The 24,451-nt window shown below is 44.5% G+C and overlaps 1 protein-coding gene across 2 annotated transcripts in view; it reads left to right on the forward strand.

The window, feature by feature from the left end:
* The window catches only part of CBFB (core-binding factor subunit beta), a 61,863-nt gene that overhangs the window by 32,132 nt on the left and 5,280 nt on the right, over positions 1-24,451 (forward strand). The window contains exons 4-5 of one of the 2 annotated variants that reach the window (XM_060254037.1): positions 18,241-18,357; positions 20,713-20,808. In XM_060254037.1, coding sequence (XP_060110020.1) covers positions 18,241-18,357; positions 20,713-20,808 — 213 coding nt within the window. Of the gene's footprint in view, positions 1-18,240; positions 18,358-20,712; positions 20,840-24,451 lie in introns of both variants that reach the window. The other variant, XM_060254038.1, reaches the window with a different exon arrangement.

Consider the following 24,451-nt stretch of genomic DNA (forward strand, 5'->3'; position numbering starts at 1 on the left):
GCTACCAAGGTATTTCACGAGGTTCTTCCATCCAGAAGCCGAACAGACAGACGCCTTGACAGCCACATGGCCTCCAGGTCTCTTGTATGCGTTCCCTCCGGTCCCTCTGGTTTCTCGGGTTCTGCGGAGGGTGAGCGTTCTACAGGCGGAAATCATCATGGTAGCTCCCTATTGGCCATGGCGTCCGTGGTTCTCAATGTTGACAGAGCTATCAATAGACCTTCCGCTGTCGCTGCCAGTATCTCCCGACATGCTCCATCAGGGTCCGGTGTGGCACCCCGACCCGGAGTGATTTCAGTTGACCGCGTGGAGATTGAGCGGGAAGCGTTCAGAAATCTAGGCTACTCACCTGAGGTGACAGACACTCTGCTAGTGTCAAGAAGGCCTTCCACTGTTCGTATATACAACACAACTTGGAAGGCTTTTGTCCAATGGTGTCGTAGGAAAAAGGTTTCTTCGCTTACTCCTTCCATTGCGGAGATACTAGCGTTCTTACAGGAGGGCCTAGAGTCTAGGTTAAAACCAGCTACGCTAAGAAGGCAGATAGCTGCCCTGTCCACCGTCTTACCGGTCGTTGGAGGGTATAGGCTCTCTCAACATCCACACATCCAGTTATTTTTGCAGGGGGCGAATTTGAAGTCACCTCCGACAGTCCATCGTTTTCCATCTTGGCGGCTCCATACTGTTTTATCAGCGTGTTGAGTATCGGACTCTGCACCCGCGCCGCGCAAGCCGGGACGTCCTCGGGTTACCTGGCGCAGCGCGGGAAAAGTCACCGCCAATCAAGACCAAGCGCGGGAAGTTTAACTGGCCAGGATTGGGCTGGCCAGCAGGGGGGTTGATCCGGGGTGCATGTATATATTAGCGGACCCGGCCGCGTGTTTCCCAGTTCTGTAATGTATCAGCGATTAAAGACCAATGCCTTTACCACGTCTCGTCTCCCAGTACATTACACTGGCGACGAAGGTGGGATCTAGATAGGTCCGGCCGGAGACGAGGAAGGCGAGAGACCGCAGGATCGGGCAGCCCGCCGCCACCATGGCGAACTCGAGCGTAACGACGGGCCATCTTGCGGAATTCAACCCGGAGCACCCCGAGAGATGGGAGACCTACACCGAAAGGGTCGAGTGCTACCTGCGGGCGAACCTGATCGACGATGACGAGAGAAAGAGAGACGTCCTGCTGAGCGTCTGGGGCGAAGAGACCTTCGAGATCGCACGAGGTCTCTCCGCTCCAGCTAAGCTGACGGAGAGGACCTACCGGGAAGTCGTGAGGCTCCTCACGGGCCACTTTTCACCCCAACCGTCCATCGTCGCCCGCCGATTCCTCTTCCACAAGAGGGACCAAAAGTCGGGGGAGACAGCGGCGGTCTACCTGGCGGCCCTTCGGCAGATCGCCGGAAATTGCAACTTTGACAAAAGGGACGAAGCCCTGCGGGACCGTTTCGTCTGGGGCCTCCGCGACGAGCGATTGCAGCAGAAGCTCTTCGCGAAGGAGGAGCTAACGCTACAACAAGCCTTCAACGAGGCAACGGCCTTCGAGAGGGCCACCAAGGCGTTCGGCCAGCCACGAGGTGAAGCAGTCCACCAAGGGGAAACGGAGCCAGAAGACCGAACAGAGGAAGAAGCGTTTCAACTCCGGCGGCCCCAAAGAACGGACACAAGGGCCCCCACTAGACAGCGAGCGACGGAGAGGGCCACCGCCACCACCGGTCCCAGATGCGCCAGCTGCGGCGACCCCCACGAGCGCCGGGACTGCCCGTACCGCAACCTGGACTGCCGCAGCTGCGGAAAGACGGGCCACATCGCTCGGGCTTGCCGGGCCAAGAACAGCCGCCGACAACCATCAGCGCATCACGACTCCCTGGACACCCACACGACGGCATCCACCACTCTGCAGGTATTGAACTTGCCCCTATCGGCCCCAGACAAGGTCAAAATGTCGGTCCTAATCGAGGGCGCCCCCTGCACCATGGAAGTGGACTCGGGTTCCTCCATCTCCATCATTTCGGAGGAAACCCTCAAGAAACTATGCCCCCACCGCCGCCTTCAAACGAGGCCAGCGGACTTCGTACTGAGGGACTTTCAGAAGAACCCAGTACACATCGTGGGGTGGGCCCGGGTGCATGTGGAAAGAAGGGGTTTCAGAGGGCCCCTGGACATCCTAGTGGTCAAGCGCCAACTGACCACACTTCTAGGGTTGGCTTGGTTCAATCCCCTGGGGATCCAGCTGGTGGGGGTGGACCACTTGCAGGCAAGCAATTTCGACGGGGTCTGCCATGAGTTCCCCGAGGTCTTTGATGGGTCTTTGGGGAGCTATAAGGGTCCGCCCATCACCCTACCGATTGACCCAATGGTCAGGCCCATAAGGCTTAAAGCGAGGCGCGTCCCGTTCGCCCTTAAGCCGAAAATAGAGGCAGAACTGGACCGCCTAACGGCCCAGGGCGTCCTAGAACCGGTAACATACGCGGAATGGGAAACCCCCATAGTAACGCCCGTCAAACCCAATGGGGAGGTGAGGATCTGCGCTGACTACAAGTGCACGATCAATAAGGCGCTACAAGACAACCCCTACCCAGTCCCGGTGGTCAGCCACGTCCTAGCAGCGCTAGCCGGGGCGAAGGTTTTTGGGAAGCTGGACTTAGCACAAGCATACCAGCAACTGCCGGTCGACGCTAAGACAGCGGAGGCGCAGACGATCGTGACCCACAGGGGCGCGTTCAGGGTTAAACGGCTGCAGTTCGGGGTCAGTGTGGCTCCGGGGATATTCCAGAGCATAATGGACTCTCTCCTTAAAGGGATCCCCGGAGTTCAACCCTTCTTTGACGACGTTTTAATCGCCGCCCCCAATGAAGGAGAGTTCTGCTGCCGCCTGCGCGAGGTCCTCAGGCGGTTCCAAGCGGCGGGGCTGAGAGTCAAAAAGGAGAAATGTTTGTTAGGGGTCCCGCGAGTGGAGTTCCTGGGGTTCGCCGTGGACGCGGCGGGGATACACCCGACGGCAGACAAGACCAGGGCCATAGTCCAGGCTCCTGCGCCCAAATGCAAGGCAGAACTACAGAGTTTTTTAGGATTGTTGAACTTTTATCACACGTTCCTACCGCACAAAGCCGCCGTAGCGGAACCGTTGCACCGTTTGCTGGATAAACAGGCCCCGTGGGTCTGGGGCCAACGCCAAGCCGCGGCGTTCCAAGCGGTGAAGGACCTCTTGGTCTCTAACGCGGTACTTCACCACTACGACGAAAACCTACCCCTGATCCTAGCTTGCGACGCCTCCCCCTACGGAGTAGGAGCGGTTTTGGGGCACCAACTCCCGGACGGGAGGGAAGTGCCAGTCGCGTACTATTCACGGACTCTATCTCCAGCGGAGCGGAACTACGCTCAAATTGACAAGGAGGCCTTGGCGATCGTGGCGGGGGTGCACAAGTTCAACGACTACCTCTACGGTAGGCGTTTCACCATCGCCACGGACCACAAGCCGCTCCTGGGCCTCCTAGCTCCAGACCGTCAGACCCCCCAAATCCTATCCCAGAGGGTCCTGAGGTGGAACCAGTTCCTGAACTCCTACACGTATGAACTGATCCACCGCCCGGGTAAAGCCATGGGACACGCCGATGCCCTCAGCCGCCTGCCGCTCCCCATGACAGAACCGGATCCCGCCCCTGCACATGGGGTAATGCTCATTGAATCGCTCCCCGAGCGCCCCCTGCACGCGGCGGAGGTGGCTCGGGCAACAGGGAGGGACCGCATCCTGGCACGGGTCAGGGACTGGGTGGGGAGGGGGTGGCCATCAGGCAAAGTCGAAGACGCGTTCAGGCCATTCGCGTCCAGGAAGGACGAGCTATCAACCCACAAGGGGTGTGTGCTTTGGGGCAGTCGGGTGGTGGTTCCCCCCCCCTTGCGCAAGCAGGTGCTGGAAGACCTCCACGAGACCCACCCGGGCATCGTGAGGATGAAAGCCCTGGCCCGTAGTTATGTGTGGTGGCCGGGCATGGATGAGGAGATAGAGGGGTGGGTGAGGAGGTGCCAACCCTGCCAAGAATCCCGGCCCGATCCCCCATCAGCCCCGGTCCACAGATGGGAGTCTAACAGGCGACCATGGTCCCGCCTCCACTTAGATTTTGCAGGCCCGTATCAGGGCCAAATCTTTTTTATACTTGTGGATGCCTACACAAAATGGCTGGAGGTGATTCCAGTAGCCTCAACCTCCACAGCAGCAGCCGTCCGGGCACTCAGGAGGGTCCTATGCACGCACGGGATCCCAGACACCCTGGTGACGGATAACGGTACTGCATTCACCTCCCGGGAATTCCGGGAGTTCACGGAGAGGTACCTCATACGACACATAAGATCCGCACCCTTCCATCCGGCCACCAACGGCCAGGCAGAGCGGATGGTGCGGACCACCAAGGAAGCACTGGGGAGAATAGTACAAGGGGATTGGGACCACCGCCTCTCAGCCTTCCTGTTCCACAACAGGATCACCCCAAACCCTATAACGGGATCCAGCCCCGCAGAACTGCTTATGGGGAGGAAACTGACAACACGCCTAGACAGGCTGCACCCCGACCGGGCCCCCGAGGTCCGCGGGTCCCCAGAGGTCCGGGAGGCGGTGCGGGGGTTCTTTCCGGGTGACCCGGTATACGCGAAGAACTTCGCAAGCGGTCCCGAGTGGGTCGCGGGGAGAGTCCTTAGGGTGACAGGTTCCAGGTCATACGAGGTGACCACCGAGGGGGGCCAGGTACTAAGGCGGCACATAGATCAGCTGCGCCGCCGCACCCTACCCGAAGAAACAGAGGAGGTAGGGAATAGGGATCCGCGGGCAACCGAAGGTCCGGAAGGGCGCTCGCCAATACAGGAACTACCCACTTATGACGCCCCCAGAGACACCGAACCAGAGCCGGAGCCTGAAACAGACCCCAACATCCCGCAGCCAGAAGCAGCATCGCCCACAACGGAACCAGCCTCCGCACCAAGAGCGACCCCGAGGAGATCGACACGGGAACGGAGAGCACCGGCGTACCTCCGGGACTATGTGGTTTAAACTAAGGGGGGAGGAGTGTTGAGTATCGGACTCTGCACCCGCGCCGCGCAAGCCGGGACGTCCTCGGGTTACCTGGCGCAGCGCGGGAAAAGTCACCGCCAATCAAGACCAAGCGCGGGAAGTTTAACTGGCCAGGATTGGGCTGGCCAGCAGGGGGGTTGATCCGGGGTGCATGTATATATTAGCGGACCCGGCCGCGTGTTTCCCAGTTCTGTAATGTATCAGCGATTAAAGACCAATGCCTTTACCACGTCTCGTCTCCCAGTACATTACACAGCGCTTACAAAGAAGCCGTTTGAGCCTCTTCGAGAGGTGGACTTAAAATGGGTGCGAATGAAAACTCTCTTCTTGGTAGCCATAACGTCTGCACGTCGAGTTTCGGAACTGGGGGCCTTATCAGTGAAGGCGGGTCTTTGCGTGTTCCACAAAGAAAAGGTGGTTCTGCGCACGGATCCTTCCTTCCTTCCTAAGGCTGCTTCCAGGTTCCATCGCACACAAGAAATTTACCTACCCACTTTTCGTCCACAACCCAAACACACAAAGGAGATAGTTTGGCATACCTTAGATGTGCGCAGAGCCTTAAAGATTTTTATTCTAAGATCTGAGTCGATTAGGAAAACTGACTACATGTTTATCAACATCTCGCCTCCAAGAGCTGGGGATAAGATGTCTACTTCGTCAATTAGTGCAGTTCTAAAGGCCTGTATCAGTGAAGCATATAGGGCATCAGGGTTGCAGGTTCCTAGCGGAATTACTGCCCATTTGCTTAGAAGTGCCTCCACAAACGCGGCACTGCTGAATCGGGCTTCAGTCGAGGAGGTGTGTAGAGCTGCTACTTGGTCCTCTCCGTCTACATTCATAAGGCACTATAAGATCCATTCCATGGCATCAGCAGATGCAGCATTTGGGAGAAAGGTATTACAGCATGTTTTGGGGGAGGTCAGCGATGAAGACCCACCCGATTAAAGGGGACTGCTCTGGTAGGTCCCACAGAGATGTCCGACAACCTCTGAGGGAGAACGGCCCATTGGACTTACCGTGAGGGGTCCTTCTCCTCAGAGGTTCGGAGGACATCTCGCCACTCCCAAATTTATCTTCATCGCTTATATCTCATTAGGTTCTACTTACTTCAGCTTTTCTCCCTTGTACTGCGTTACTTTCAGTACTATCGGAGTTCAAGGTTACAGTTTATATTGTAGTATAAGTTGTTAGTTGTGTTTATAGTCCTTCTAGTTAGAGGGAAGACGATACTGCTTTCGGAGTCCCACAACTGAGGGCGGGGTTATTCCGAAGGCGCCAACAGGAAGGTGAAAAAAGTGTTTCCTGCCTCCCTGAAGGAACAGTAGGAATAACCCACAGAGATGTCCTCCGAACCTCTGAGGAGAAGGACCCCTCACGGTAAGTCCAATGGGCCGTTCCCAGTCTTAACACCCTACATCATCCCCTTAAACTATGCTGGTTCTACATTCACTGCATCAGATAATATGTTTAATGGTTCCAGTTACTCCTTCAAAGACCATATGTTTCTGGCAGTCCATGGCAGCCCAGCACTATTTCCAGCTTTAGCTGCTAAGGTGCAAGGTAGGGTATATACCTAAGATGGCATGCTGCAGTTTACTGGGAACAGAGCTGAAGAATTCTGCTTTGTTTCCTATAAAACCCAACCATTACCTTAACCTTTTTTTGCTACTGTTATGTGATTACTAAGTGGGTAGAACTGCTTTGAAGGCCTATGTGTTTTAGCTCCCCCACAAAAAACTTCCTCCTTTAGGGTGTTTACTTGGTGCAACAGTGCCAACAGCAACTGTTGTCTGAGACAACAGATAAGTCCTAGTGCTGCTAGAACCAAGGGACAAATTGCCCTCTTGCACTTTTATTAGCACTTGATCATATGTCCTCCTGCTGTGACATATAGGGTAAGGCTGAGCACTAATAAGGATTGGTTGCTGTCTTTTTAAACAGCCCTTGATTTAATAGCTTCTGAATTTTGTTGCCAGAACAGCAATAAAATCTGGGTGTCCATTACATTTCCTTACCTTGTCTATAATACAATTCTGATGCAGCTATCTATAATATAAATGTAAGTGTCTTACGTTCTATAGTATTTAGATTCATTGTGTTTGGGGGCAACAGACCAGTCTCTCAGGAAGTGAGCAAAGGCTAATGGCTCATTAGTGCATTCCCAGAGTGGCAATGAAGTCTGGGTGTTCATTTCCGCACCTGGTCGGTAATAAAAATTCTGATGCAGCTATCCATAATATAAAAGTGAATATCATACATGCTGTAGTGTACAAATTCATAGTGTTGCTTACTTCCTGAGAGATTTGTCTATTGCCCCCAAAGGCTAATAGCTTATCACTGCATTAAACTGATGAATTCAAAATGTCCATTTTCTAAACGCTGTTGTTCCAGCTGCATGTCATGGTTTTAAAATGGAAGCTTCCATAAGCTAAAGTTAACCTTTTAACTTAATAGGTGAGTCACAGTTGATATACTTGAGAATTAAACTATTTTTTTCTTTGCTGTAGATAAAATGCACTAATAAAACTTTGCCTGTTATTATTCCTTCCTACGTTTTAGAGAGATGTGCATTCTGAAATGACTTATATGCATTATAAGGCTTGGGCACAGGCTTGCTAAATGTATCTTTTATGCCATACATAACTATTTTAGGTGCCATAGAATTATCCTAATCCTCAACATTTCAAGCAAGTGCACTGATTATTGCTCTGGGAAGATCTAGAAAAAGATTCTTAGATATGTGTCTTCTTATTGGACTTCTGAAACAGTCAGGAGACATAAGGCTGCTCAGCCCAAGCCAGAGAGGCTTCTATATTTAAGAGCTGGATAGAAGGGAAAATGGTGCCAGATGCAGTTTTTCTAATCACAGGAGCTCTGTGAGGAGAAAAGCCACATCAGTTGATGAGGTGCCCAAAGTTGTCAACTTGAGAACTCTGCAGAGATGGCAGGTGAGATGAACCAACTAGGACAATACATTACAGAGGAAGTAAGGCAAGGTAAATTCTGGACCAGCCTAGGATTTGGTTATCGTTCAGCCAAGCTCCTTCTAGGGCACGAGAGAACAGCACGACGGGCATAAGGTTTTATTTTGTTTCCTTCTCGTACTCATCTGAGGGGTTTTTCTTACAAATAAATTTGTGCTTGTTATGCTCATGAGTGGCTTGGAACATGAGAGAATGTGGAAAATATTCAACCCCTTCATGAAGAAGGTCTCTGAAGTGGACTGATAAGCTAGCCAGCTCCATTGAGGTAGTTCTGAGATGTCCATCAACTGATTCCATATTGGCACTTTATTGATATTGAAATTTTGCACAAGCACTTTATTGTATTGCATTGCATTAAGATAAAAAATTCAACTTTGTATTGGAATAGATATTGTAACTGTAACTATAATAGATTTGAACTTCAATGAATTTTCTTCAAGTTTGATAAAAAATTTTGTTATTAGTCATTTGTTCACGGTTTATTTTTGGTTATTTGGCTCATTCTGTGTGCCTCTTAGTTGCTATTAGCCTTCCAGAGGGGCCTGGAGCTCTTCTGGAATTACAATTTATATCCAGAATGCAGAGATTAGTTCCCCTTGAGGAAAATGGAAGCTATGGAGGGAGTATTGCATGGAAGGATGAGGAGAAAGGAGTGGCAGGACGAGGACAGGAACAACAAGAGAAATAGAGGGAAGGTGAGACTAAGGCAGCAGGATCATGTGTGAAGGACAAGGCTGAAGCAGTAGCAGTATACTAAAATCCATAAAATATATTAAAATAGTTAGCTGGAGCAGTAAAATTAGACTCTAAATTCATGGGTAGGCAAAAGATGTTTTGACTTGGATATGATAGTGAACTGTCACAGATCAGCTGTCAGGCAGGCCTCTAGGCAGAGGACATTCTAAAGACACAGCGCCATCACCAAGAAAGCCCTGTATCTAATTGGCATTCAGTTTGGTTCCATGGGGCAGAGCTTGAGATGAAAGTTAACTGGTGAGCAGGATGGTGGTGGAAGGTAAGCCTTCAGGTGCCCGGTCCCAAGCCATTTAGGGCTTTAACAGAGAACACCAGCACTTCAAACTACACCCAGAAAAATAGGCTGCCAGTGTAAATTTTCAGCAGGGTATGATATAATCCAAGGATGGCCAACGGTAGCTCTCCAGATGTTTTTTGCCTACAACTCCTATCAGCCCCAGCCGTTGACCATGCTGGCTGGGGCTGATGGGAGTTGTAGGCAAAAAACATCTGGAGAGCTACCATTGGCCACCCCTGATATAATCCATCGAACTTCTGCCAGGAACCTGGTTGCAACATTTTGTATTAACTTGAGACTTCCTGACAGTTTTCAGTGGCATCCTTATGCAGAACATATTACAGTAATCTAACCTGGATGTGATTAAAACATTGATTAAAATGTGGTGAAAGGATATCTCCAGAGGTTAACCAGTATACATATGGGTATTCCAAACACTGTTGGGCAGCATGAGTTATAAATAAGCTCCTCTTGTTTCTTTTGTGAACTTAATCTGCATTATTTTGTTCACAATGCTGTTCAGTAAAACTAATTCATTGGAAAATGGAATTAAAACGTTTATTGTTTGGAATGATTCAGGGACAGGTGTGTTCCACACTAATTGGTGTGGTTAACAAGCAGACAAGCATTTGACTATATACTTATGAATGTGGACGATGCATGTGATGAAGCTTGTGCAGTGACTCACACCTGACTTCTGTCTTCAAGAATGCATGATGGGCATGTATTCTGGGAATATGACTGAAAACAAATCCCAGTGCTGTAGTATGTTCTCCCCCTCTACCCTACTGTGGTGACTTTGTGAGTATGCTGACTCACTATGGGTGGCTGAGAACTGCATGTTAAGTTAGAAATGATTCAGTTGTTTAAGAAGAAAAACATTTCTATGGTAACTGTGTGAGATGGATTGACCATTTGGACTAAAAAAAAGTTAAATCAGAAGTATGACATTTTGAATGTAGATCTTCCATTTATACAGGAGTATGATTTCTTTTGAAAGTTCTATAAAAGTACAAGTTTTAACTGGAGAGTATCGTTTTATCTTGATAAATCCGGGAAAAAAAATCTTTACTGAAGATGTAGAATTCATGAATTTTAGGTTAAGACTGAACTATTTGATTTGGGTTCCAGTTTAACATAACACATCTACATGCACCATAAGATCTAAAGGTCTGTTATAAGGTACAGTATCTTACAGTAGGTTTTTTATTTATATTTTGACTGTTAAGTTCAAATAGATCCTTTGTTTAGAAAAGGCGATTTGTTGAAGTTCTAAGCAAGCAGCTTTCTTCTCCGCCTCCCCCTAGGTAGTTTGACAGTGCATGCCCAAAGTATCTTTGTTTGCTGTAAGAAATCTTGGTAACATTTGCTTTATTCGTCACTGGATGGACAGTAGTTTTTAAAGGCCATTTGCTGATAGTCAAGTTCTAAGCAGGCAGTTTTCTTCTCCCCCTCCCCTCAGGAAGTTGGGCAGTTTGTGCCCAAATATCATTGTTTGCTGTAAGAAATCTTGGTACCATTTGTTTTGTTTACCACTGGATGGAAAATGGCCAGGTATTGTTTTTAGTTATCTTTAATGATTGTGAAGGCACATGCATTTAGGTGAGAATATCTTTTTGGTAGACGTGCCACTTTGTATTGACATAGATATAGATAGTTCATTATGGCACCAAGCCAGTACATCATATAACTAAAACATATAGCCACTAATAACACAGCTGAAAATTACATAAAAACATAGGCAAGTATGGGTACTAGTTAATTATATCAATCTAGGACAAATTTTAAGGACCATTTCGAATACAGTAAAAAGCAGCACAAAATTTAGCTACAGCTTTAGTGATCAGCTGGTTTTGATCAGATGAAATATGCTTAATGAAATTGGTTTCCATCCAGCCAAACATTGCATCTTTCAAGGGCGCTTTGTACTTATGATAAAAACATTTAGCTTTTAATCACCTCAAAGAGCCCAATCAGCTTTAACCTCTCAATAGAGTACTAAGAAATGAGTCCTGCTCAGAATTTCATACTTTATCCGTAGCAGAAACCTTCAAACGTTAAAGTTGGATCTGGCCAGTTTTTTCATGCATTCTCATCCTTATTATAGGCTCTAACACACATGGCTTTTGATCATGTAGGTCCCATAGCCTTTTTTTGGTAGTCAGAGAAGAAACTCTTCCTTTTTTCACCAGCAAAAAAGTCATTTGTATCCAATCCATATTCAGTAGCCTTAGTAGATTATAAATCCTGAAATGGCAAACTGTTATCTACCCATAATGGGGGAAACCCCCTCCCCTTTTTTTTTGCTATGAAGTCACATTAACCTATGGTGACCCCCGTCAAGTTTTCAAGACAAGAGGTGTTCAGAGGTCTGCCTCTGCATCATGACATGACCCTGGTATTCCTCGGAGATCTCCAAATGCTAGCTGGGGCTGACCCTGCTTAGATTTTGAGACCTGACAAGATCAGGCTAGGCTGGGTTATCCAGGTGAAGAAAACTGGGTTATCTGGGTCAAGAAATGTATGGATTCACCCAGCACTAACTGCATCTGCAGCTCTCCCTAAGCCTTATTTCTGTACTCTTTCTTTCCATTTGTCCTAATTCATAATTTATACCAAGGGTGCCAAACATGTGACCCAAGGGCTGGATCATTCCCATGGAGGGCTCCTGTCGGACCCATGAGCAACTCACTGTCATCTGCTTCCTTCTCTCTCTTGCTTCCTTCTGCATCATAGCTTAGAATCATAGATTTGTAAGGGGATCCCCAGGGTCATCTAGTCCAGCCCTGCTTTGCCAGGCTTGCTCAATTGCACAGGAGCTACAGAGCAAAGCCTCCATTTTCTCCATTGACTGACCAGCACATGAAGCAAGTTATGTACAAAAGCTGGCCATGCTCAGAGATCTGAGCCATAGGTTTATAACTTATACACAACTGAACACCACCTGAAGAACATACTCAAGTTTGCTACAGCACAGACATTGTCTCCAGATTTCGATGCAGTAATTCAGAGGAAGAGGTGTCAGTTATCAGAGACTGTTAAATAAACAAAATATTGCAAGAGTGCTAATCTTTTAAAAAATCATTATTTGTGTTTGTGCCCTTTATAATGTTTATATACCCGTGTCCTAGAATTACATTTTATGACACACATGGCCCAGCCCAACAAAGTCTCATTTCATATCATATCTGGCCCTCATAACAAATGAGTTTGACACCTCTGATTTATTTAGTATTTACTCAAGTTGTAAGACTAGGTTTTTTCACAGGTATATCATCAAAATAGGGGGGGGTGCATCTTGCATGCAAGTTAGTTATGTCCAATAATAATTTATTTCATGTGTGTAACATTTTTAAGGGAGTTGACATAGGATCATCTTCCCTTTGAATAAGTATGGTATTTCAGGAATACCAAGAAGATATATATACTAGACCAAGGCTTGCTTTCCCTTTTATATCAAATAGAAAAATGCTTTTCTTGAACATAGTTGTAGAGATCTCTGAAGTATAGCTTCTAGCCTTGAAAGTGTCTTTTCAAGCCGTGTAATCCTTGTTAGGAGACTTAATTAATATTTCAAACTGTACTTTTCTCCTATTTACACTAGAAAATTCAGTCCAATTTTTATTTATATGATATTTTTAAAGCTGATCAAATAGAACAGCTTTTCAGAAAATATGCAAGAGCAGATTTCTTATTGTTGTTATTCCTAACAAAATTCATCCTTAGCATAATTTTCATGAGATACTAAAACCACTAGATGGTTTTGGTGGTGGCTGTTGTCTGGTTTATGGTGGCTCAGATATCTGTTCAGGTGACTTTGTTTGATGTATTAAAATTTTTAAAGATAAAATTGTTTTGGTGGGTGGTATGACAAGTATACTACCAAAACTAGAAGTGTAAAGGAAACAGCTTTTATCTTAGAGAAAGGAAATGTGGCCAAACGGTTTCAACTGTAACAGCCAACAGTTTCCTTTCTCCAGAGTGTGGCCCTTCATTTTTCCCCCTGACAGAGGAAATTGCAGTAGTATGATTTAAAGCAATGTTTTGATGAAGACTAGGGAGCCAGAGAACATGGTATATGTGCTTGCTATTGCCAGTAACAAGAAACAAAGCTGTTTACTGTACAAAGAAATCATAGTGGAGTGCAAGATTTGCTGCAAGATTCAAAAACTCATTCTCCAGTATAGTCAGGATTTTAGCAAAGATGTCAACACAGATTAAAATAGGAAATATTTCTCTTTCAGCCATAATTACAAGAAATGAAATGTAAAATCATGGCATGAAGCAAGCCATAATCTTGTACAATCATAGACTGTAGATGTCTCTAATACTTAACCATTTCTAACATTATTTTGGCTACTGCAAAATCATCTGTGAATTTTATGAGGATGACAGTGATTGTAACAAAGGAAGTTTTTTTGTTTTGGTGTCTGAAAAAGGTATCCTTAAAATATTTTGCTGGTTACAGATTCTATAGATTGGATCAACTGAGTCTTTTAAAAATTTGATTCCATGTATGCGATAAAATCTGAATGTGTATGTCTTGATTTCCAAGGGCCATTTTTATAGTTTCATTCAAGAGTGCCCCATCACTATTGCAGAGAAGTAGTTTTGTTTACATTTTAACCTGAATTTTTGTGTTAGCCATTTTTTGCTAAACCCCCTCCCCCTCCTTAGAACCAATGTGGTGGAGTGGTTAGTTTTTAGTTAGGATCTAGGCGAATCAGGCTTGAATCCCTGCTCTGCCATGGTATTTAGCTGGGTGCCCTTGGGCCAGTCATCTGCTCTCAGCTTAACCTACCTCACTAGGCTGTTGTGAAAGAGACAAGAATTATTTAATCTACTTTGGGCCCACACTATGGAGAAATGCAAAGTATATAAATGAATTAATGTACTCTTTCTCCCCCTCTTCATTAAAGCATTTTCACTTTCCCCCCCCTCCATTGCTAATGCCTGTACATCAGTCCTCATTATCTGTGTCTCTTTCTCCACTTACAGGTCTCTCTTCTGCACACACACACACACACCCCCGGCGAGTCTCTCCTCTATTCCTGTTCTCTCCTCTCCCCCATCTTTTCTCACTTAGGCAGAAATATCACCCAGGGGTTTCATTTTTCTTGCAATGTGTTCATTAAAGGTAGCTTGAATAAAGGTTGCCCATGCAGTTATTGGTAGATGGCTGAAAAAGCTCAGGCCCACCACTGCACTCTCCCTCGTCGCTGCCTACCTCTGCCACCCTTCTCTGCCTCACTGTCCAGTTGGAGCCCCTTGGCTTGGGCCCTCCATCACTACATTTGCCCTCTCTGCCTACCTCTCCATTGCCCTCCTCCACCTCACCATCCAGCCTGGCAGCCTACTAAAGGTGCTGCAGGCAGGGAAGGGGTGGGAGTGGCACAGTGGAGATTCTCAGAGGCACAATAAGTCCGCCCGCCTGTTCCAGGCAGGAGAGGGGACTCAGGCCAGCCAGCATGCTCTCCTGCCCCTGTCCAGCCCCATCCCTTAGGCACACACTGGGATTGGAAAGGCCTGGATTTGCCTACAGGTGAGGGGCGAGGAAGGGCGCAGGCAGCAGGGCAAGAAGTCAGGGGTAGACTTGCCCAGGGCACCAAAAAACCTGCCGCCAGCCCTGAGTATCTTCTGCATAGTAGTAGAATAATAATAGAAGCATGTTTTGTATAGTGTTTCTCTTAGTTGAGGTGGAGTGGTTATTGGTAAATACATGTGTCTTTTAGCCATAGTATCCTTTTCTCTTTTTAAAAAGTTTCCTTGTGAAATTCTTAGAATGGGAGAAGTTGTACTGAATGTGCATCTGGGCCAACTCTTCTGCTTCTGCTTATGAAGCCACAAGTAATTGCACCTTGTTTTTCCAACTGTTAGGGAGCATAGGGCTTTTTTTGAGCAGGAATGCACAGAAACGCAGTTCTGGCTGGCTTGGCCAGGGCTTCGGCTCAAAAAAAGGTCTTCAGCAGAGGGAAGGCGCTATGCAGCGAGTGTATTCCCAGACTATACACTCCGTCCTCTCTGCTGCCTCCAGCCTCCAACAGGCTTGCAAAGAGAGCGAGAGATGTGGAGCTGCCCATGAGCGCCCCCTCCCAGGAGAAGCTGGGTCTGCTGATGCCTGCTTCGCTGCACATGGCTCTCCCTCTCTGGCTGTGTTGGGGCGGGGGGGGGGATGAAACAAAGTCTCTCATTGGGCTGTGTGAGAACACACATCCATGAACTACAGCTGATGGCACTGTACCATTCTGTGTCAATATGTGGAAAGTAACCTACTGAATGGGTGATGTCACTTCTGATGACATCAGAGAGTGTGGAATATGCAAATAAGATCCTGTTAGGCCTTTTTTGTAGAAAAGCAATATGACACAAAACTATGGCTTTACATTGTATTGCTTTGAGTAGAAGTGTCTGTTTTAGATTGCAGAATAGTTCATTGTTCTGTAAGTGTAAGTGTAAAGTCTAGTTTATTGGATATATTATACTATTTTAATTGTACAATTTAGTTTTATTGCATTGTATGTGCTACACTGGTCTTTATTGTATTGCTTTATAGTCCTGTAATCGAACCTTGAGTCTCAGCTAGGGCTTTTTTGCATGCTCAATTAACACCTGATTTTCTTGGCATTTGGTTCACAAGCAATGAAATTGCTTTGGACAGGGTTCTTCTGCATGCCTGCTCTCCCTGCATTTTCACAGTTGTGGAGTCCTTTTTTATTATTTAAAGAAAGCAAGTCCTAGCTCCTTTCCTTGTGGTGATCTGCCTTTTTCCTTATATCTCTGCAAAGGAAAATGCTAGAGACTTATTGAAAAAAAGAAGAAATAATGAAAGCTGGGAATTCAGAGACCCTGCTTAACATCACAACAACATATTTGATATTTTACTACCTTTTTTAAAAATCAGGAGCTAAACCACTCGTTTTTGGGGCAAGAGGAGAGGGAGTAATTTGACAGTAACAGTCCAGTCATCAAAAGTGGGATGGAAGTGGGTGGTACAAAGAAAACCAACAAAAATGTTACCTATTAGGAAAGAGGCTACTTTGACTTCCATAAAAAGAGCAGAATAAAGTTGGTCTCAAAAGAATTGGGGGGGAAACCAAACAACAAAGCAAAAATGAAAGGCACAGAAATGCATTGGAAATTGGAGGATAAACTGAAGCAGTATGGCACCAGAACTCATGGGAGGGGGAACCCATGTGGAAAAGCTCCTGGAAAGGCAGATGATAAATGAAGTTAATAAACAATTTTTAATTGCTTCAATGCCCCTAATTAAGAGTTGTGACAATTATCTAGTTTCAAGTGTGCCAGTGAGTCAAAGGAGGGTTTCAGAGTGGGCACTGCTATGCTTCCACTTAGTCTCACATCCATTTAGTCTCACAAGTGTTCCATAAACCTTCAGAGGAATAGTTCTAACCATGTAGAGCAGGGATGTCAAACATGCAGCCCGGCGGCCAAATCAGGCCCCCGAGCAATTGGCTATCATATGCTTTCTTCTCCTTCTCTCTTGCTTCCTTCTGCATCACAGCTTGCTTTGCCAGGCTTCCTCAATTGCACAGCAGAGCTAACTGAGTAAAACCTCTATTTTCTCCATTGACTGAGACGCCTCCCTTGTGGAGGAAGGGGGGAGGCATAGCTTGCTTTGCCAGGCTCTCTTAATCCCAAAGCAGAGCTACTGAGCCAAGCCTCTCTTGCTTCTATTGGCTGAGGTGCCTCTCCCTCCTGGTCCTCTGGAGAAGGAAGGGAAGAGTCAGAGCTTCCTTTGCCCAGTTCCCTGGATCCCATGGGAGAATTACAAAGAAAGCATATTTAAGACCAACATGTGCTAATGTTTTAAGTTTTTAAAAAATCTTTGTGTTTGTCTGTGTTTATAAAGTTTATATCTCTGCTACCTAATCTTAAATAGGTACACACATGGCCCGGCCCGGCAAGGACTCATTTATGTAAAATTCGGCCCTCATAACAAAATGAGTTCAACACCCCTGAGTAGAGCCTACATCTGTATGATCCCCTCCTTACCTTGCACTTGTGTGCTGTAGTAATATTTTTTTCTAGGTCTTAAACATGTTTTTCTCTAGATCCTGAACATGATTCATCTGATTGTTGTCTCCCAAATTTGAGAGAAGGTCATATCATAGTGAAGCCTGTGTGTACGGGGTTCCATATAATTGTCTCCTGTTTGAATGTGACTGCAGTGCCCAAATAACAGTTGTAATAATCGTAGCCAGAGGACCAGATTGTCTATTGAATCTTGAGTAGCAGGTTTTAGTGTGTCTGTTTGCCTTCCTAGAGTTTATATTTCATTCCTGTAGAGGCTTATTTGAGAAAACATGGAAAACACTTGTTGATGGTTTTAGAACCTGTATTTTGCAAGGCACTATACCTCCACATACCAAATTCTTATTAGCAAGCAAAAGATAGCCAGTGCCTTTAAGCACCTGGCTGCTGCTCCTGAAATCCAAGACTGAGATACAAAGAGCTGCTAAGGTTCACTCAAGGGGCTTGTACTAGCCGACTTGAATTCTTGACACCCCCCACCCAAACAGCTAACCCCAGGCTTTGAAATTCTCCTTTCTCCTGGGAAAAAAGGGCTGCTGCTGAAACAAAAGGAAACAAAAGTTACAAAACTAAGTCCTCACTGAACTCACCAAATGAAATTGATGATTCTTGGGATGTAGCCAAAATTCTACACTTGCAGAGCTTTTGTCTCATCTACCAAGGCAATTCTTGAGTTAGCTGTTCCTCTTTTTGAGATGAGGCCCAGGGAAACATAGTGGTGTCACTCTGACAGCTCTTCAGCTATGTGCAGTCAAGACTGCTGACCACTTTTACAAGACTTTTCTGGGAACATCATTTACTGTGCCAAACCTCATTGCAGGAATAAGTTGTTTCATTAGAGTAGTCATGATTGGAAGACTTCAGAAGAATTTAATGCCTGATAAAGTAGCTTTCTATTCATCTGATGAATGACTGTTTATCTCATTATTCTTGTTGATTAGTTCCTTTACATTAAGTGCAGTAAGCAAAATTTGTATGCACGCCTGTTGGAGAAATGTTAGTGATTTGTCAGTTCCTTATTTATGCTATGGAAACAATCACTATAAATCTCTGTATGGATTTTACGTATACATAGTTTGTATCATCAGTATATGTCTTTTAATTTTTCAGGTCTACTTAAAAGCACCTATGATTCTTAATGGTGTTTGTGTTATTTGGAAAGGCTGGATAGATCTCCAAAGACTAGATGGCATGGGCTGCCTGGAGTTTGATGAAGAGCGGGCACAGGTATGGAAAGCCTCTTAAATGTTTATTTTTGCACTTAAAACTGTAGTGGTGGTATGCTACTTCTCAATAATTTTGGAAAGGAAAAATCATATTCTTTCAGAGAGACATAAAACAAGATAGTATAGAGTGAAAAAAAAACCATTCCCTGGGATGAGCAGATTGAACTGAAGAATGCTGATCATTTATGGCCAGAGGTTCTGCACCTTAGCCTTCTGAGTAGTTCTTTTTCTTAGTAGATGCTGGATTCTTTCCCTCTTTTGTTTCTGGCTTTGTGAGTCCTGGTTAACATGCAGTTGTCATATTTAAACATTCACACATTATCTACCACGGGAAATAATGTCAGTAGTGATGATCACAACTTTTAAGCAGACGATGAACCAAACAGGCAAAAGTGTTAAAGAATGACGAGTCCCTCTTTCTTACTCCATCTTTTTTTTTATACTACTTGGCTCAGCTCCTTTGACTCTTCCTCCTCCACAGCTAGCTCTGAGTTTCTAGCATGCTTCAGTTTTAGTGCTGTTACCTTTCTAACCCCTTCTCCCTCTTTTCATTCCATAGAATTGTAGAGCCTCAAGCAGTGGCTGGGTGTGAAGCTTACAGATAATAGCCAGAGTTTAACCTTTTGCTAAAAGATGACATTGTCGTAGCTTGATTTTCTGACTTAAAAATATTGTTTGCAGTTTTAAAACATCTATTTTTAAATAACCCCATCTTATGAATCATCTTTGTATCTCTGAAATAATGAAATTATTCTTTAATGAAAAAGGTAAAGTAACTTTTATCTATCTATGGTCTTTTAAAAGAATGATCCTGCTAACACATATACTGTCTTCTTCATTGTCAAAGATCAACTTCCCCCTTTTTATTTTCATACAAGAAATAATTTGTTATGTTGTAGTACCATAAAAATTACCAGAGACAGACTGATACACCACATAAAAGTAAAATTTAATGTCAAATATGCACATTGCCCTTTACTGTACATTCCTGGGGATTTAGCCGATGTTTATTGATTGACAGATGTTTGTATTAAGCAAAGCAAGGCCACAAGGGGCACTTTTCCACATCATTTCACAAAATAGCTTTAGGATATAAGATAGTGCCTTAGGCAAAAAACGCAATTTGGCATTCTCTCACTACTGACTTTTTAAACTTTAAATTTAAATTTTAATGTGCTTTAGTCCCTTGGTGTATTAAAATGTATCTGGATTCTCTGGAGCAGGATATTTTTAGTTAGGTTTAGACTTTGCTGTTAAAGGAATACCCTTCCTTTTGAAAATAACACTGTATACCTTGGCGATTTCAGCTTACAGGTGCAATTAGCATAAAACTATAAAATGTGAGTGAATGAAGATGAAAGGTGGTAATATGTATGCAAAGGAGCATAATTCTATATGGGGCAAGAATTGCTTTTCATAGTATTTTATCATGTATTCTCAGACATGTAGGTTCTCAATATTGTCTGCCAATCAACTTCTTATTGGGTACAAAGACTTAAAGTGAAAATGACAAACCAATAAGTTTTTGAAAACAGTTTTACTGAAATGGTGTATTAAGGGAGCAGTTTTAACCAGGTCTACTCAGAAGTAAGTCCTATGTTGTTCAGTGGGGCTTGGTAACAAGAAAGTGTCCTAAGGATTGCAATGTTAAAATGCAGTCTTACTAGAGTTATTTTAGTTGAAGCACATCGATACCACATTTTTAACAGTGCTAAGCACTGGAAGCTTGTTGTGACCTCTGAATGAGGCCAGTATTTGCATAACCTGCTCTATTTGCACTTTTTAAAATTTTACATGGTATTTTATTACTTCCTTTTTGCATGTGCTTTTTAATTATATCCTTTGGCTAGCCGATAAATTGACAGTTGTGTTTTAGAGCATTACTGATATAAAGCATGATGATCCAGTTCCTTCATATATGTGACTGTTATCACCCATAAGTATTGTCCCCTTCTCCCTCAGTATGCACACAGGCAATGTGCTAGGCATGTAAATGCTTGCCATATGCCCAGCTATCCCTCCTCTGTCTGATGCAAGTCACCTATTGTTGTTCACTGTGCACATTACATGTGCATGCTGACAGGAGTGAGCAGTGGATTGCTCTGTCAAGGACCAAGGGAACCCATGTGTAGGTGCTGCCCATAGAGGACTGCATCATACTCCTATTGTACAATAGTTAATTTTGCAAAATAATATTTAAATATACTGAAGAATCTTTTCGTGATGGTGGTTCTTCATTATCAGTAGCTCTCTTGTTTAGTTTTATTTGTCTTGTAACTGATAGCCAGAGAAAAGCAGCCATAATTTAATTCAAAAGAGAATATACTGCTGCCTAATTGAATCTGTGTATCTGTAGCAGGAGGATGCATTGGCACAGCAGGCTTTTGAAGAAGCACGGCGAAGAACTCGTGAATTCGAGGACAGAGACCGGTCTCATCGGGAAGAAATGGAGGTGAGAGTTTCACAGCTGCTGTCAGTTACTGGTTAGTACTCTACCAAAACCTTCAATCACTTCTCTGTTGAGAGCATAATGCTAAAGTCTTATGTCTTGTTTGGATGTTGCAATTTAACAAGGCCCATTTGGACAAAGAGTATTAGTAGATTATGCATCTTTTTCTTCAAAGCAAGAATGCTGCTCAGAAATAGTTGTTTAGGAATGAAGAGACCACCTAATTAAAGTGTTGAAATTTAAGCTGATTTAATCTGTCACTGTTACTTTCACTCTCCTCTCAATGAGAATTCAGACAGGATTTTTCCTATTCATGTGCGCACCATACTCGGTTGGATCCAGCTAGGTTTATCACTTAGTCTCGCCCAATTCTTTTGCTTATTGCAGCCTGTGCCCCACATGGCAGAATGATAAATATAATAAAGGCTACAATTTACATAGACAGCATTCTGGGCTGATTCAGAGTTGCAGACTGGCTCAATGAGCAACCTTTTTCTGGTATCTGTGAAAGCAAATTTTTTTGACTGTAGGGGCATTAGTAATGTCATTGAAGCAAGAGGATAATACAACAAAGGTAAGACAACAAAGATTCTTGTAGCTGTTTCTGTGGAATTATACAGGGTATCGAGGGGCCTGCCAGCAATACTCATGGGTGTGTGTGTGTGGAATCTCATCTCCCCTACACACTTTCTCCCCAGGCTCCCTTCAGCTGCCAGGCCCATTGACTCCCTCCCCCCACCCCCCGTGGCTTGTTTGGAGCTGCTCCAGACAGGCTCTCTGAGGCTTCCTTCCCTCCCCTCTCTTGGTGGCTCATTCAGAACTGCTCTAGACAGACTTCCTTCCCCCACTTCCTTCTCTTTGCAGCTCTTCCAAAGCTGCTCCAGGTGGGTTCACCAAGGCTTCCTTCCCTCCCTTCTCCATCTCTCACCGGCTCATGTGGAACTGCTCCATGCAAGCTTTCTGAATTGGCATTCCTCCCCTTCCTTTCAGACTACATCCAGGCCCAGAGCAGAAGCTGGCATCCTCTGCTGCAGCGACTGTGTCCAAGCAGCCAGCAGGTCTCCTTGAGCTGCGCCACCATTGTTTCCAAACCCAATGCAGCTCCCTTGTCGCGCTACCAACCTTTAATTTGGGGGTGGGTGGGGGTGGGATGTAAACACTTCCATGGTTTTTTAAAATTTTCCAGATTTTTCTGCACACCTGGGGAATGCCAAATGTGCAGAAAAATCTCTTACCCTCTATGTGCCCCATATTTGTGGAAATAAGTATATATAGATAATATACATTGTGTAAGATAGGGTTGCATGCTGTTTAAATCCACGTAAAATATATTCATTAAATGTGCAAGGACAATGTCTCATTGATTCCGGAAGTAATCTGAAATATAGACATAATCTTCCATAATCAATAGTAATAAATTGTATTCTATTTTTTAAAACTTTTGCTGTGTTTAAAAGTAATTCTTATTGTGGGATTTGTGAAAAGAGACCCTTGCTGAAGAATATTGAAACATGTCTTGTAAACAGTCATATTTTCTTTTTGTAATAGAATGGCTTTTTAAACCCAAACCAACCAAAAGCCTTGTGCTTTCAGTTTATAAAGTTCTTATGTACATATTTAAGGGCTGGGAGGTTGAAAGTCCCGTTGTTAGAAATTATACCCTGGTTGATGCAAAATCTGCATTTTTTAAAAAAAAAAAATCATGCTAAATGGCTTTAATAGATACCACATTTGAGCTCAATAAAAGAGGAAGAAACCCTTGCAGTACTTGGTCTGCCCCATCCAGAAGAAAGGCGCCAGCTCTTTGGAAAAATTCAGCAAACCTTGGCAGCCTATGAAAATGACCACAGATTTTACTCTTTATTTATACTATTTGCTTTCCTGGTAGAATGTTCTTTATTTTCTGACATACTGTATATACTTTTTTAAAAAAACGTAAGAAACTGATAGAAAGGACCCACTGAAACATTCAAATATACACAGTCTTCATATTGTTAGTCAAATCTGACTTTGGCTGTTTTTAAAGGATAAGAATAATCTCAGTGGCTATGGAAATACAGTAGCTGCTGTTAATAAAGGCATGAATCACAGAGTTTCTCCAACAGAATGACATTTTCACTTGTAGGAAAAAAAGCAGAGATGTCTGCTAATTTTTCTGTCTCTCACATTGCAGACCTCCACTTTGCCCCCCATGCCATTCCTGGAGGTCTGCTGTTCCGTCAGGATCAAAAAATTCTGCAGGCTTATAGACCTGCAACCAGAGAGAGAAATAATTTACATAGGTGAGGGGACAGTGTGTTCAAATGGTCAATTTTTGCATAAGACAGTTTGCATATACAACACCAGAAATAACCATAATATGCAAGCAAGGCATGTTTAATCATGTGCCCATCTACTTTAAAATGTTTTCTAATTAGGTATCCAACCAGCGAATCCTTCCTAAACTACTGATTTGTCTAACTCTTAACCGATTGCATTTACTGTACATATTGTAAAACCCAAAGAATACCTTTTTGAAGATCCTGAGGGAAAAGAAACTTTAAGTCAGGCTCACTGGTAACTTGCCCAGTGTGCTGAGGTGATGGACCTTCCTGCTGAGCCTTGTGAGACTCATACTGAGTGAGGAACTCTTGCCACCATCTTTAGAGGGTAGCTGGCTCTGACCTAATGAGAAGAAACCAGTCATGCAGTAGTACTTTCTTTTTACTTGGCTCGTGCAGGACAGGAGCTAGGCAGGTTCAGCTGAGAGGTGCAATGTCTTCACGTTATCAGGGGCCATTGGAGAGCCTGGCATGTTGCTGTGAAGTGTCCCAGCTCAGCAACTGCATCCTCCGATTCTGAATCTTTTTTCTCAAGGCCTTTCTGTATGGAGGCTGGTTGAATTTTAGTTAATCTGCAATGGTTCATCATCTTGCTTCACATGATATAGGTGTCAGCCTTGCCAGTGAAAAGAGATCCCAAGGTGTACCTTTCGTGACCTTACTGGTTCAGATTCTCTTTATTATGTTTGTAGTGTGGAAACTCCCAGTTTCTCTTTGGATGATATTGTGTATTGCCTGAAGCCATGTTTTTGGGAATGAGAAAAGAGAAATGGAGCTCAGGCTTTGATCCGCTAAACACCTGGAATATGTGGCAGTATTTACATATTATTTTTCCCATTCCTGTTTGCACTTTTAGCATTATTTGGAGGAAATGTGCATCTAAATTTACCCCTTAATATATGATTATGTGTTCAGAAGTCAGCTCCATTAGGCTCAGTGGGGTTCGCTTCCAAGTAAGCATAAAATTGCTGCTTTTGGCTGAAAGGTTTATAGTTTATAACTTCCAAAATAGAATATTTATGTGTTGATTATAGATTATTCTGACTCTTAAATTTGAGGACTGGTTTCTTGATCCAAAAAGTCTGTTGCGGACTGGCCCAAAGCCTATTCTTCCTAGCCTAGAGGGCTAGAAAACATATGCATGTTTAAATGAAAGCTGAATCATTTAAATATTCAAATCTTAAAGGAAAGAGTTGATATATATATGGCACCTCAGTTAGCATCCCAAGAATTTAAAATTTTGTATAATGAAAAAAGCCAGTATTTAATATTTAAGGTTGCAATAGTACATTTGTAACTTGATCAGCTACGGTGGTGAGTGCTCA

This window comes from Heteronotia binoei, chromosome 14 (genome assembly GCF_032191835.1).
Source record: "Heteronotia binoei isolate CCM8104 ecotype False Entrance Well chromosome 14, APGP_CSIRO_Hbin_v1, whole genome shotgun sequence".
Lineage (NCBI taxonomy): Eukaryota > Metazoa > Chordata > Lepidosauria > Squamata > Gekkonidae > Heteronotia > Heteronotia binoei.